The sequence below is a fragment of the Loxodonta africana genome, chromosome 25 (assembly GCF_030014295.1).
Source record: "Loxodonta africana isolate mLoxAfr1 chromosome 25, mLoxAfr1.hap2, whole genome shotgun sequence".
Classification (NCBI taxonomy): Eukaryota; Metazoa; Chordata; class Mammalia; order Proboscidea; family Elephantidae; genus Loxodonta; species Loxodonta africana.
The window spans coordinates 28,186,205-28,201,874 of NC_087366.1; the positions used below are offsets into that span (position 1 = coordinate 28,186,205).

The window sequence follows — 15,670 nt, forward strand, 5'->3', positions numbered from 1 at the left end:
TCAGGACTCTTTCTTTGCCTCCCCACTTCTCAACCTGTATACCCACACCACCCAGAGCTACATAGTTTAAACCCTGCTTAACCTTCAGTGCTCACTATACTCCAGCCACACTGGCCTGCTTCTGATCCTAGATCATGTCAAGCCCTTTCCCACATTGTACTTGCTGTTCCCACTACCTATAATGCCCTTCCCTTAGGTCTGTGCACAACTGGTTCTTCGTTATCCCTCATCAGTTCAAAGTCACCTCCTAAGAGAAAAAAAAAAAAAAAAATTTTTTTTTGGGGGGCCACTCCATTTATTTCCAGTAGAGCACCAACGGCATACCTTGGTTTATTTTTTATTTCACTTGTTTCTTATCTAATCCCCGTAGAAAGTAAGCAGCTGTACCGTGTCTGTCTTATTTATAACTATATCCATAGAGCCTAGGACAGGGCTTGACACTAAAAAAAAAAAAAAATCCATTGCTGTCAAGTCAATTCCAACTCACAGCGACTCTATAGGACAGAGTAGAATTGCCCCATACGGTTTCCAAGGAGCAGCTGGTGGATTTGAACTGCCAACCTTTTGGATCGTAGCTGAGCTCTTAACCACTTTACCACCAGGGCTCCTGACACACACTAGGAGCTCATTAAATGCATTGCTGGAATTAAAGAAGGGAGGGAGGGAGGAAACAAAAGGACAGTTTGCTGTGGGGGTGAGGAAGGAAGCTTGTGCCCACTCCCCCCAAAAATGTGGGATCCACAAAAAGAGTATGAAGAGACTGTATCCAAACCTCATAATTCTGCTCCTGTGTGATACCTACAAAGATTTTAATCCTGCAGTGGTTGTTTTAAAAAAGAATGACGAGTAGAATAATTTAGAAAGAGTCTCATTACCATAGGAAAACTAGAGAAAGGGAAGAAAAAGTCTTTTAAAGGAGATCTATAGAATCAAAGTCATGGCCCCAGAACTGTCCCATATTCTAAAAAGGCAAACAAAATCATCATTAGCTGAGGAGTCAAGGGGTCTTTATTTTGGCCGGCCTATTTGTTGGGGGTCAGATTATCCAGGCTCACATTTATTGCCCAGCTCCGCTCTGAGGCACTCTGCATCTACTGACTCATTTAATTCTTAAAATACCCTATTATTACCAATTCCGTTTTACAGATGAGAAAACTGAGTCCCAGAGAGAGAGGTTAAGTAACCTGCCCAGTGTAATACAACTCGTGAGTGGCAGGCCAGGACACATGGTCCCAGTACCACCACTCTCAAGCACTAAGCTCAACACCTCCAGGGTCACAGCTGCACTTTGGGAGAGTTGTGGAGCTCATCGCATGTTTGTTGTTAGTGTTTTTGTCACTTGCAATTAACCCCGTTGGCACAACGGTTAAGCTCTTGGCTGCTAACCAAAAGGCTGGCAGTTCAAACCCACCCAGCAGCTCCACTGGAGAAAAGACCTGGCAATTTGCTCCCACAAAGATCACAGCCTTGGAAACCCTATGGAGCAGTTCTACTCTGTCCTCTAGGGTCACTATGAGTCAGAATTGACTCGCTGGCACCCAGCAAGAACAACATTGGTCAGGATAGGCTAGCTGCTCTAACAAGTAATTCCTGAATCTCGGTGGCTTCACCTGACAAAGATTTATTCCCCATTCATTTCACCATTCACTGTGGTCAGCAGGGTGCTGACCACGTAGACATTCAGGAATGCCTTCCACCTCTGCCATCCCACAGTCCTTGGAGCCCTTCCCTGGGTTCTTTGCATCTGGCCAGCCAGTGAGCAAACAGGGAGAGAACATGGAGGATCTTATGGAGATTTCAGGAGCTAGACCCACATTCCATTGCTCAGAATCAGTCACAGGGCCCCACATAGATGTAAGGGGACTGAAGACGGTAGTCTAGCCTGTGTTCAGGAAGAGGATTTGGTGGACATCTTGCCAAATGCTGCCTCAATGCTTATTTTTAAGGACTTTTGCTGGGGAGACCTGGCAGGAGGGTACACTGGGACTCGGAAGACATTGGTTCTGGCCCTGATTCCACCAATTGCCCAGCAAGTCACAGCCTCTTCTGGTCCAAGGTTCCTCATCTGAAAGTGAAAGATTTCGACCTGATGACGCATCCCAGAGTTCTTCCAATTCTGAATGTACATGCGATAAAGCATCATTTCATTATTTTTAATAACCATGCTGCCTTAATTGTTGCTATATCAATAATCTATTTGTGCTTTTGTTCAAAAATTCAACCATAATTATAACATCAATTCTGGGGGAGGAATACTATCTATTTTGTTGAGGTTCCTCTAATACGCAATATCCAGTTACATAGCATATATGCATACTTAGGGAACAGGGGCATCCAACTTTATATTAGGACTAGTTATCTAAAGCAATTAATTAAATTGGGGAAAATATAGCTATCTAATCATCATGGCTAAAGCCAGGTTTAGGTTATAAACATAATGTTCTACAAGCAGAATATTTGCTGTGATCTGACCATTTTTGTACAAAACAGTACTTACGTCTGTTAGAGGCCATCTGAGCATGCCAGGTTAGCAAGGTGAGAACTGTCAAGAAAATAGATATTCAGAGCAGCAGAGTTAATAGCTACTGACTGAGGTTCCACTCCGGTCCCACGCTCCCAGGGAGCCTTGGCTTCTGAAGTGTGTGACATTTTCGTAACCATAGGAATTTTCCAAGGACGGTAGGGTGGTTTCAGAACTGGGGCAAGGTTTGGGCAGTCAGGGTGTAGAGGCCTGGGGCTGAATAAGATGTTTGCTTTAAACCCCCAGGAGAGATGGTGGGAAGTCAGGTAGAGACTGTTTGATGGAATTCCTATTTTAGAAAAAAATATACGTGCGTGTGTGCGTGTGTGTGTGTGTGTGTGTGTGTTGTGTGCCATCAAGTCAATTCCAATTCATAGCAACCATGTACAACAGAGTAGAACCGCCCCATAGGGATCCCTAGGCTGTTATCTTTATGGAAAGGAGCCCTGGTGGCAAAGTGGTTAAGCACTGAGGTGCTAACCAAAAGATTGACAGTTCAAACCCACCTGCTGCTCCGTGGGAGAAAGATGTGGCAGTCTGCCTCTGTAAAGATTTATACCCTTGGAAATGCTATGGGGAAGTTCTACTCTGACCTATAGGATTGCTATGAGTTAAAATCGACTCAATGGCAATGGTTTTTGTTGTTGTTTTAATCTTTAAGGGAGCAGATCACCAGATCTTTTCTACTGCAAAGCCACTGGTAGGTTCGAACCGCCGACCTTTCAGGTAGCAGCTGAGCGCTTTAAACATTGCACCACCCAGGTTCTTAGAGAGACTATTTGATGGAAGTCCTATTTTAGAAAAAAAAAATTTATATATATATTTATATAAAAATTTATATGTATTTATATACTTAGTTGTTTTTAGGTGCCTTCTAGTCTATTGTGACTCATAGCAACCCCACTAGACAGAGTAGAACTGCCCCATAGGGTTTTTCTAGGCTACGTCAGAGTCAAAGACCTCAGATGAGACTAGGGATAGAAGAAGGAAAGCAGAGACAGCGCAGGGCACTACCCCATGTCTCTCTGCCTGAGAGTTCTCCTCTCCCTGTCCTCACTCCCCATTCACTGAAGAACGCCTAAGTCAGACCACCAACACCATCACCCTCGTCTCAGCTGCCATGCTCCCTAAACAGCTGTAATGGTCTCTTCCTGCTCCTGCCCTCTCCTACCTGTTCTCTCATACCTCAGTGAGCGCTATCTTTGTGGAACACACGTTCGGTCATGCCTTCTCCCTGCTTAAAACCCATGGCTCTTACAGTACTGATCGGACTTGAATGTGGCTTAGAAGGCCTTATGGGTGTGGGTCGCCTGCTTGGCAAGCCTCATGTCACCCCACTGTCACCCCACTGGTAGCAGCTGCTGCTGTGTTCAGTCACACTGTCCTTTCAGGTTCTTTTCAGAATCAACGGGTCCAGTTGTTCATCTGAAAAACAGGAAAATAAGTGCATCATTCTCTCGTGTTTCCAGACTTTTGGGAGACATTGTATGATAACGGAAACGCTGGTGGCATAATGGTTAAGTGCGACAGCTGCTAACCAAAAGGTCAGCAGTTCGAATCTGCCAGGCGCTCCTTGGAAACTCTATGGGGAAGTTCTACTCTGCTCTATAGGGTCGCTATGAGTCGGAATTGACTCGACAGCAGCGGGTTTGGTTTGGTTTGGTTTGGTTTGTATAATAACAACTGAACTCATTGCTTTACATTTAAAGATACTTCACCTGAAAAAGTAAGAGTTAAAGAAGAGCACATCAAGTGCATTCCTCAAAAATGCATTAAAATAAGTATAGCCTATGTTTCAGGACTTTCAGACACCCTGACTGTGTTCACTGTTCTGCTTTAACTCTTGGCTAAGTCAACCTTACCTCAGGGCCTGCCCTGTGCTCCTGATGGGTCACCTTTGCCTCTTGCCCACTGTCCCAGCATCACAGGCCTCTCATTGATAGCATTCACCGTAATTGTACCTTTACCCGGTCTGTGTGGTTCTCTGATGAACACTGGCTTCCCACACTAGATAGACTTTGAGCACCACAAGGACAGGGATCTGGTCTGCTGTGTTTCCACTGAATGCCCAGAGCCCAGCACAGCTCCCGACCAGTGATTGTAGTTAGGTGCTATCGAGCCAATTCTGACTCATAGCGACTCCATGCGACAGAATAAGAGCTGCCCCACGGAGATTCCTAGGCTATAATCTTTACGGAAGCAGATCACCGGCTCTTTCTCCTGCAGAACCACTGGATGGATTCGAACCACCACCAAGCCCTTAACTGTTGCTCCAGTAGGACTCCTTCAACCAGTAATAGGTGCTCAGTAAGTAGACATTGAGCAAATGACTGAGCAGACGCCCATCTTGATTGCCATTTCCTTTTACTCACTCTCCCTTCATCCTCTCCAGGCAGCATCTCGCTCCTTCCTCCGTGTTGCTCCCCTATCTCTTTATGCAGAACTAGACCCACAGGATTCATCACACTGTACTTCGGACATGTTTGTCTCTCCTCCTCACTAGACTTCTGAGCCACATTAAAGTCTGAATGCACGGGGCTGCATACTTGGTGGGTGCTCAGTGAATGCTTATTACATTGAATTGTGACTGCGAGGAAAACAGTTCTAGCCCAGATGCCCTGACTATACAACAACAGCAAGAAGTAACCCCAAAGAGCAAGAAGTAACCAAAGAGGTCCCCCACAGCAGGCTGCATGCTGCTGTGCACGCAGATAAGCTCCTCCACCTCCCTCCCCCACAAGGCAATCCTTCATTCAATACACGGTTCCTGTGCTCCTAGAAGTGGGGGACACAGAGATGCACCAGATAAGGGTCACTGCTCAACATCTTTATACAGTAGTTCTCAAACCTGACACTTGTCCAGAAACACTTGTACTGTTTGTTAAAAACATAGATGCCTGTCCTCCCCCTCACACCAGACCTACTGAATCGGGATTTACAAGGGAGGGACCCAGGTACCTGTCTTTAACCAACTCCATGGGCAACTCTCAAGCAGCCACTCTGGCCAGCTCTCTGTCCTGCTGTCACTTGGGAAGCCAGGTACTAGTTGCTGTTGAGTTGATTCCAACTTATGATGACCCCATGTGTGTCAGAGCAGAACTGTGCTCCATAGGATTTTCAACAGTTGATTTTTTTTTGGAAGTAGATCTCTAGGCTTTTCTTCCAAGACTCCTCTTGGTGGACTCAAACAACCAACCTTTTGGTTAGCAGCTGGGCACATTTACCACTTACACCATACAGGGACTCCAAAACCAGTGGCCATTGAATCAATTCCAACTCATGGCAATCCCATGTGTGTCAGAGTAGAACTGTGCTCCATAGGGTTTTCAATGGCTGACTTTTTGGAGGTTGACTGTCAGGCCTTTCTTAGAGATGTTCTGTATGGACTCAAACCTCCAACCTTTCGGTTAGCAGCTGTCTTGGTCATCTAGTGCTGCTGTAACAGAAATACCACAAGTGGATGGATTTTGTTACAAAGACAAATTTATTCTCTCACAGTCTAGTAGGCTACAAGTCCAAAATCAGGGTGTCAGCTCCAGGGAAAGGCTTTCTCTAGTGGCTCTGGAGGAAGGTCCTTGTCATCAATCTTCCCTTGGCCTAGGAGCTTCTCCCTGCAGCAACCTCAGGTCCAAAGGACATGCTCTGCTCCCAGCACTACTTTCTTGATGGTATGAGGTCCCACCTCTCTGCTTGCTTCCCTTTCCTTTTATCTCTTGTAAGATAAAAGATGGTGCAGGCCACACCCTAGGGAAACTCCCTTTACATTGGATCAGGATCCAACTTTAGTAAGGGTGTTACAATCCAACCTTAATCTTCTTTAACATAAAATTCCAATCACAAAATGGAGGACAACCACACAGTACTGGGAATCATGGCCTAACCAGGTTGACAGACATTTGCGGGGGACAGAAGTTAATCCATGACAGCAGCCAAGCACATTAACCATTTGCACCAGCCAGGGACTCCAGGAACCTTGGGTAGAAGAGGTAAATTGAACACAGTGATAACCACAACACAAGGTAGAAACCTTAATTGAAGCATTTGAGGCAAGACCCGGAGGGGAGGCCTTCTCCCCTACACATACATGCAGGAGTCTGAGGCTGCAGCAGAGGACTCTTTTCAAGGTTCTGACAGAGACCTGAAACTCCTACCTCACCTCACTCCCCATGAGATGGCTATAGATTTGAAGGTCATTGTGGGGTTGTTCTCAAGGGTTTTAATTGGGTGCCATCATGATCGTTATCATTAACATTTCTTGAAGGCATTTACTATCTGGCGGGCACTGCGCTAAAGGCTTTACATGATTATTTTATCTAATAAGCAGGAACGATGTGAAGCTGATGCAAAGTGGAATCCCCCACACCTTCTTGGGGCACTCTTGGAGCAATCGTATTGGCTCTCAGGAAGTGGACCAGATCTCCTTGTAGACTGGCCTGTCCTTATACATTTGCAGGGGCCCCAAAGCCTGGAGGGGAGCTGACAGACGACCAGTCTCTCTCTTCAGGTCTCACCTGATAGCTCAACAGTCTTCCAGATACCATCTGATGTTCCCCATCAGTGTTGCCAGATGTCAGAGTCTAGAATTAAAGCCATAGTCCTGTAGACCAGCCAAAATAACAGAAGTGAAGCCCTTTTAATTTTAATGGGGTAGTATGGTTTTTGGCAGTGAGGTTTGGTCTTGGAGGTAAGGGATAGGGAAAAAAAGCCCAAGGCTAAAATTAGTCTGTTGTTATTTGGAGATAAATCACTATTTCTTATAGATTATGTTTGTATAGTATTTTGCAGTTTATAAAATGCATTAAATATATTGAGCTCTTTTAATCCTCACAACATCATTTTGAGGGATATTTATTAACTTCACTTTCGTAGCTGAGGTTCAAGAACTCACCCGAGGTCACATGGCTTTGAGTGGTGGAGCCAGGGCTCAAACGCAGGTCTTCTGGCTCCAGGATCACTGTCCCCTGTCAACACTAAGTACACTGACAGATAGAACTGTGTTGAAAGGAAGAATGCATGAGAATGCATGAGTGACTCTCCCCCCCACTGGATACTATAAAGGGTATAAAGATGAAAAATATTTGATTTCAAGGAAATTGAAAGCAACTCTTTCCCCTCTTCTCTCTCCTCCCACCCACCCCCACAACCACAGTCAGTCAAGGCTGCTGCTGTTAGCTGCCGTGGAGTTAGCCCCCAACTCGTGACAACTTGTGCACAAGAGCATGAGATAGTACCTACCCAGTCACAGATTGGACCGTTGTGATTCATAGGGCTTTCATTGGCTGGTTTTTTGAAGCGGATCACCAGACTTTTCTTCTTAGTCTGTCTTAGCTGGACGCTCCACTGAAACCTGTTCAGCATCACAGCAACGCACTTGCCTTCACTGATGGACAGGTGGTAGCAGCGCATGAGGCGCATTGGCCAGGAATCGAACCTGAGTCTCCCTCATGGAAGGCAAGAATCACCTATTGTTCGTTTTATAAGAATAGATGAATTATTTTTCAGAGTGTCAGCAATACTTTGAGAGCCAACAAAAGATAGGGTCCCCCAGAGTACATTTCTAGGGCATGAATTGTAGGTCCTTCTGTAAAACATTCTATGGAAGCCCTGACTTTTAATTCCTACCACCAAGGAGATATTTGATTGTTTCCTGGAAATGCTAACGATGCAAGGCTCATAAATACTAATGAAATGCTATGGATTAACAGAGCTCAGCAAGTAACCTAGGGGGCCTAGAAGAGAATTCTTAGATTAAAAAAACATATAAAGAATACATTTTAATCGAATTTTCCCCAGATTGGGCTCCCAAATGTTAATGAACATTCTTTTTGGCTGTAGGGAGAGCAGACTGAAACAGGTACTTGTAGGAATCCAGAAGTAAATTATTAACTTAGCTTTAGTTTGAAGAGCAATCTCTTTATTCAAAGGCTATTTTAGGTGCCATGGGATGGACAAGTTTGAGACAAAAATTGGGAGGATCAGGGGGGCCTGGAACATTGAGATAAACACGTAATTCAAATGCTTGCTTCTATTTCAGCCAACTAAGCAATCTGAATTGGAATTGCTCAGCATATTTGTCTTTTATGACATGATCCCTCAGTAAAAATAACTCTTCTGGAATGTAGGAGGCTCCATGATGTCAGTGACCATGTCAGTGCATGGCATATATTAGGTGCTCAATAAGTGTTTGTTAAATGGATGAACAACACTTAAAACAACTCACAGAATTTTCATATCCTGTTATCTCTTCCTAAAGAGCAGCTCTGATCACAACATTCTCCTATTCATAAAACCCCCAAATAAAAACACAAACCCTATGAAGGTTCTTTCTACCCTGGCCACAATCTACCTTTCTAGCTTTTCTTTCAGTGCTTGCCTCTCCCACCCTGAGCCCCAGGCTCACCAGAGGAACCCCTGTTCCCCACACATGTTCTAGAAGTTTCTCTGGAATGTCTAAATTTTTTTTTTTTTAATGAAAGTCACTTTGTTTTGTTTTAGTTTATTTTTTTGTTTGTTTGTCTCTTCTGAACATCCTTGTTACCCATGTTTCTCTATCAAAACGCTACTCATCTTTTGAGATCCCCCTCAAGCGGCCTACCTCATGAAAACTGCTCTAATACCCTCCAAGGGCCTGATGTCTTTCCTCTCCCTCCCTGACTGGCCTCACATGGAGGTGCCTAATGCACTTCTGCTCCCCACAGGGACCAGCACAGCACCTGGCACAGAATAGTTTGTCAGCAAATGTGGCGGTGAATTTGAATCACAGAAATACTGTGTAAGGAGCATTTGGCCCCAGGAAAGTTTCTGGTAGATGAAATTACTCTCTTACTTTGGACATGTCGTCAGTAAAGAACAATCACTAGAAAAAGATATCATGCTTGGTAAAGTAGTGGGTCAGAGAAAATGAGGGTAGCCCCCAATGAGACAGATGAACACAATAGCCACAGCAGTGGACTCAGACATACCAACAATCACAAAGATGGTGCAGGACTGGGCAGTGTTTCATTCTGTTATACATAATGTCGCCACGAGTTGGAGCCGTTTCGGCAGCAACTAACAACAGAATCAAATTAGAGAAAATCAACAGTCTTCCCACAGTAGGGCAGAAAAATCCCTCTAATTGGGCCAGAAAAATACTGGGCCACACAAAGCTGCAGTGAAAGCAAAAACCATGGCAAAGGGAGAAAGAAAATCCAGAAATGAGAGGAGTGGTGTGAGCAGGAGACAGGCAGTGGTGTGGCCAGGCTGGGGACTAATGGTGGGCCGAAGAGTTGTTTTTCTCTCTAAAGACACAGGTGAGCTTGACGCAGATGGGAAGGTCTATGTCGTGCCACGTTCCCAGGTCCTGAGAGGGTTCCACCAGGGCATGTGACTTCTCCAAATGTTTTCTTTGTAGCATGTTGAATTTAAGTCCGGGCAGTTATATGCTTTCTATAAACCTCCACTTAGGCAGAACTCGGTTTTCATTTTGTGTATCTTCATGCATTTCTGAAGTATCTAACAATGAGAAATAAATCTCTTTCCAGTCTTTGCTACAGTAAACCGATTGCCATTGAGTTGATCCCAACTCATAGCAACCCCACGTGTGTCAGAGTAGAACTGTGCTGCATAGGGTTTTCAATGGCCGATTTTTTGAAAGTAGAGCACCACACCTTTCTTCCATGTTTCTGGATAGACTCCAACCTCTAACTTTTGGGTTAGCAGCTGAGTACTTAACCATTCCTACCACCCAGGCACTCCTTTGCTATAGTAGACTAGGTAACGCTTAAGTCAATCTGGGGAATAGCCAAGTATTGTTAAGATTCTGTAAATCTTAGGCTACTTGCCAAAGATAGGTTCATTCCAGACAAAGGAATAGGAGGCCACAGAGCAACACCAGCAAAGGGCTCAATCAGCCCTTGGGGAGCTGGGGCCAGACTCCCCAGAATCAGTAGGACTGGGCCTGCCACTCACTCACCTTGTGGCCTGTGCCTAATTTAGCTATAGAAGGCGGGGTGGAATAACTGCCCCTACTTCCCAAAATTGTAATGAAGATTAAATGTATTACTATATATAAAGTGCCTAGAACGGTGCCTGGCATATGATAAGTACATAGCAAAAGTTAGCTAAAAATTATTATTGTCATCCTGTAGTATTAATTCATGTTCCATGGGCCAAATGGCATAGTAGTAGGTGACAATTTATATAATTGCACAAATTATATAAATAATTTCCTAGGAGGTGGGGCCCACGACTTCTAGGCATACCAGTGGATCAGGACTGAGGTGAGGTAAGGTAAGGCTTGGATAGGCCCATGGACATTCGATACATGAGACATTTATAACGTGTGATATCCAAGGACCTAGATCTCCAAGGACAGTACTCCTGGGGTACTCCCTTAGTTATCTAGTGCTACTATAACAGAAATACCACAAGTAGATGGCTTTAACAAACAGAAATTTATTATCTCACAGTTTAGGAGGCTAGAAGTCTGAATTCGGGGGCTCTAGGGGAAGGCTTTCCCTCTCTTTCATCTCCTGGGGGAAGTTCCTTGTCTCTTCAGTTTCTGCTCCTGGGCAATCTTCATGTGGCTTGGCATCTCTCTTCCCCCATCTCTGCTCTGCTGACTTGTTTAATCTCTTTGATATCCCCAAAAGACTGACTCAATATACACCCTACACTCATCCTACCTTGTTAACATAACAAAGACAAACCATTCCCAGATGGGATTATAACCACAGGCATAGAGGTTAGGATTTACGACACATATTTGGAGGACTCAATTCAATCCATGACAGGTATCATGTATAACATACCACCTAGAGGAGCTCCACTTTTGCATTCCAGTGCAAAGCAGCAGAACAAATCCTGAGCTAACCTTGAATTTGGGATCAGCTCCTCCAGTGCCCCCCTCCATAGACACTGCACCATCCTATTGCTCATTTATAAGATATAATGCACAGGTAAGTGATTAGGAAAGTATCAAGTGCAATATGAATACAAAGTAACATCATTATCAACCTCCAGTTGCTCAACAGCCTTGGAAGAGCACTGGACCTTTGTCCAGAGATCTGGTTTTATCATAGTTCGGTGTCACCGTAGATATGTCACTTCACTGCTCTGAGCCTCAGATTCTTCATCTTTAAGTGAGAGAGTTGGATGGAGTGATCTTGAAAGTCCCCAGTATGAAAATCAATGACTCCTTGATCTCTGGGTCCAGGGCAATGTCTTGTACCAGGAAGGTCTCCTAAATTTCCCTGAACCACCCTGTCCTCAAATTCTTATTCAGATGCAAGACACTGTGGATTCTAGAACTGAACTCGGCCTCTCAGACCTTTCTGCCTGAAAGCTGAGTCTTCGGATATATGTGAAAAGGTTGAGGAGTACCAAGAGAGAGAGGCGCCTCTCTGTATAAGAAAACAGGAAAATGGCCCCAGAGATAATCTGAGCTCAAGATAGGATGAGCGCGGCACCCAGGGATCCCAGCCCAGTAGTTCTGAAGCTCCATCGCTGAGCAGCCTACAAGACTCTTTTCCCACTGAGAAGAAAGGATGGGTGAGGGAACAGGCAGGGAAGGAGATTTGGGAGTATTTGATGGGGAGATGGAAAGCGGAGATGAGGGTGATCAGGGAAAGGAAGGTAGAAGGCAGACATAATCAGCAAAAATGATCTTCCCTGGTGCCCCAGCCTCAGGAGGATGGGACACCTCAAGGCCTAGGAGGTCTTGCCAAAGCACTAGGCACAGGAGTGGGGTGCAAGGAGGGGAGGAGATATGGACCAGGGAAGAGAGCATGAAGTCATTAAAGAAGGCAGGAGGGGGGGCAGGATAAGGACTGATGACCTCTTAGACTGGGAGAGATCCAGGTCCCCTACCAAAGGCAGAAAGACATTCATCTTGTTGTTAGGTGCTGTCAAGTCAGTTCCAACTCAGCAATCCTATGTACAACAGAACGAAACACTGCCCAGTCCTGCGCCATCCTCACAATCATTGTCATGCTTAAGCCCATTGTTGGCAGCCACTGTGTCAATCCATTTCATTAAGGGTCTTCTTCTTTTTCACTGACCTTCTACTTTACCAAGCTTGATGTCCTTCTCCAGGGTCTGATCCCTCTTGACAACATGTCCAAAGTATGTGAGATGAAGTCTCGCCGTCCTTGCTTCTAAGGAACATTCTGGTCATACTTCTTCCAAGACAGATTTGTTCTTTCTTTAGGCAGTCCATAATATATTCAATATGCTTCTCCAACACCACAATTCAAAGGCATCAGTTCTTTTTCGGCCTTTCTTATTCATCATCCAGCCTTCACATGCATATGAGGCAATTAAAAACAGAAAATACCACGGCTTGGGTCAGGCTTGGGTCTTCAATGTGACATCTTTGTTTTTCAACACTTTATTTAAAGAGGTCTTTCGCAGCAGGTTTGCCCAATGCAATGTGTCTTTTGATTTCTGGACTGCTGCTTCCATGGGTGTTGATTGTGGATCCAAGTAAAATGAAATTCTTGACAACTTCAGTCTTTGAAACATTTATCATGATGTTGCTTGTTGGTCCAGCTGTGAGGATTTTTGTTTTCTTCGTGTTAAGGTGTAATCCACACTGAAAGGTTGTGTCATCTGCATATCACAGGTTGTTAATGAGTCTTCCTTCAATCCTAATGCCCCATTCTTCTTTGTGTAGTCCAGCTTCCCAGATTTGCTTAGCAAACAGATTGAATAAGTATGGTTAAAGGATACAACCCTGATACACACCTTTCCTGAGGTTTTTACTGGCTAATTCTTTACAGAAATAGACCACTGGGTCCTTCTTCCTAGTCTGTCTTAGTCTGGCAGCTCAGCTGAAACTGGGGTTACCCTGCTGGTATTTGAATACTGGTGGCATAGCTTCCAGCATCACAGTAACACGCAAGCCCCCACAGTACAACAAACTGACAGATGCATGGGGGAATATAAATCTTGTGTTTAGGCTTTAATAAGTGTTGATAGTGGCCAGTTGTGTTCATAGAAGGGTAGGTACAGAGCTATCCTGTGGGGACTGGGTGTTCAACATCTGTCAAGTGAACTGCAGCAAAGATTGAGAACTGCTGTTACAGAGTGTCCAGGGAGCCAGCCCTGACCAGAAACTTGACTACACATGTTGACTCATCTATCCAGTAATTACTGAGCACCTACTATGTGCCAGATCAGATATACTATAATCTTTATATACTGAGCCTAATATGGTTTGTGTGCATAGTAAGAATTAGTTAAGGCTTATTGACTAAATATATGCATTTGTCTTATGTATTGAGCTCAATATAATATCAGTGAACTCTGTGAAAATCTTCAACTCCTTTCCCCTTTCCTAAGCCTAAAATCTATAATGTTACTAAAAGTTATAGACCATTCCCACTGCATTTCTCTTACATTGTCTGTTTTGGTCTCTTCAGGTGTTATCAGTGGCATGTCCAAACCCAAAGTCAGAAGAGGAATAAGTTACAAGTGGTCAAGACTGTGCCCTCTTGAGCCCAGAACTTGCTGGTGAGCTGAGAGGGTCCTCTAGCTCCAGTCTAGCCAAGCAACATGGAGAAAATTAGCTCCTTCTTCAGCGCCATCTGGGACATCATTTCTACCAAACACCAAGAGGGTATTTTCAACACCATCTGCCTGGGGGTCCTCCTGGGACTGCCATTATTGGTGGTCCTCACACTCATCTTTATTTGTTGCCATTGCTGCTGGAGCCGGCCAGGCAAGAGGGGACAACAGCCAGAGCAGAACAAGAAGAAGAAAAAGAAGAAGAAGAAGAAGGATGAAGAAGACCTCTGGATCTCTGCTCAGCCCAAGCTTCTCCAGATGGAGAAGAGGCCATCACTGCCTGTCTAGCTAGAGGCTAAGCCTCCTTCCAACCACACAGGGTAGGAAGAAGGAGTCCTTGAAGTGACACTCTCATGCCCACAGAGTTACTATTAAACCAAGGAACAAAACTCAGACTGAGTAGCACTCCCAGAGGAGCACATGGACAATTCTTGGGCACTGTCTTGGCAGCTATATGTCCGATGGCAATGCTCTTTACAGCAGTTCCAGGTATGCCTTCTATCTGCCTCCAGCATACCCCATATGCAAAAGCACAAAGAACATCCATCCATGGGTCTTGATATGGCTCCCAAGTGTGTGTGCATATGTGCACATACACATTCAGGTAACAGGTACATGGGCAAGTATATTCTGCTCACCAAATTGTCATTGAATGTCTACTTGTCTACTTTGTGCAAGGCACTGTGTAAGACAATACATTATCCACTCTTGCAAAAAATGTTTCATGGGAAGGCCTGGCCAGATCCGGGCACATAAACACAATTATAAAAACAGGCAAGGCCTCTGTGCACTGTCAGTTCTATACACCACTCAGGTTAGAAATGTGTGCTTTCCTATTCCTTCCGTACATAACATTTTACTGGAAAAACTCTTATTTGGACATTTCAGCCACCTAGTACAGTCCCCACCTCTGGGTATATTTATACAGACACACAAAGTTCCTGTGCTTCTCACCCCCTCACTTGTGCCAAAAAGCTTAAAGTCTGATGGATCAAAATTAATTGAAAGCTATTTTTCTTGCATCTCATGACAAGGTCCTCATTACCACCGATAGGTATCTCACATAGTCTAGAACCTGTCTTTGAGATCCTGCCCTAAGAAGTAATCAGGAAGTAATCAACAGCTTTTGGTAGTAACTGCTAGAGAGCTATGGAAACCCACTCATTGACTTCAGCAGATAGCAATTGTGAACGTGTGTCATGTATGTTTTACAGATGGAAAGAATAAGAAGGTGCTACACCTGAGCTGGGTATCTCCTGTATAATCAAAGGGTTTCAGGGGGAAGGAATTCAGACAATCACTGGTAAAGGTCACAGAAGGCACACTGGAAATGTTCTCATGAGGACGTAACGGGTGCAGAGTATGTTGTAGGTGGCATGCAGGCGTAACAGTTTAAGTGAAAGTAGCGTGAAGCTATATGGAGGCCTACTGATATTTATCTTGAAGCTCAGGCCACTGCCTTGTACACAGTAGGTACTCATAACTGTCTATGGATTCCGTTGGGTATGAAATGATGTCAAAGGTAAACTTATAATATCTTGCCGGTTCCCCCAAGTGACCTTCTCCTTCTCAGTGAGCCCAAGAATTGCTGCAATGGATGAG

At 44.6% G+C, this 15,670-nt stretch overlaps 1 protein-coding gene across 7 annotated transcripts in view; it reads left to right on the plus strand.

The window, feature by feature from the left end:
• Positions 1–14,723, plus strand: part of KIAA0040 (KIAA0040 ortholog) — a 39,916-nt gene extending 25,193 nt beyond the window's left edge. For 5 of the 7 annotated variants that reach the window (XM_010590993.3, XM_023549251.2, XM_010590992.3 and 2 more), the window contains one exon: positions 13,924–14,723. In XM_010590993.3, the coding sequence (XP_010589295.1) occupies positions 14,057–14,356 (300 nt within the window). In that variant the 5' untranslated portion in view covers positions 13,924–14,056 and the 3' untranslated portion in view covers positions 14,357–14,723. Of the gene's footprint in view, positions 1–4,747; positions 4,829–13,923 lie in introns of all 7 variants that reach the window. The other 2 variants (XM_064276608.1, XM_023549250.2) reach the window with 1 other exon arrangement.
• Positions 14,724–15,670: the final 947 nt, after the last annotated feature.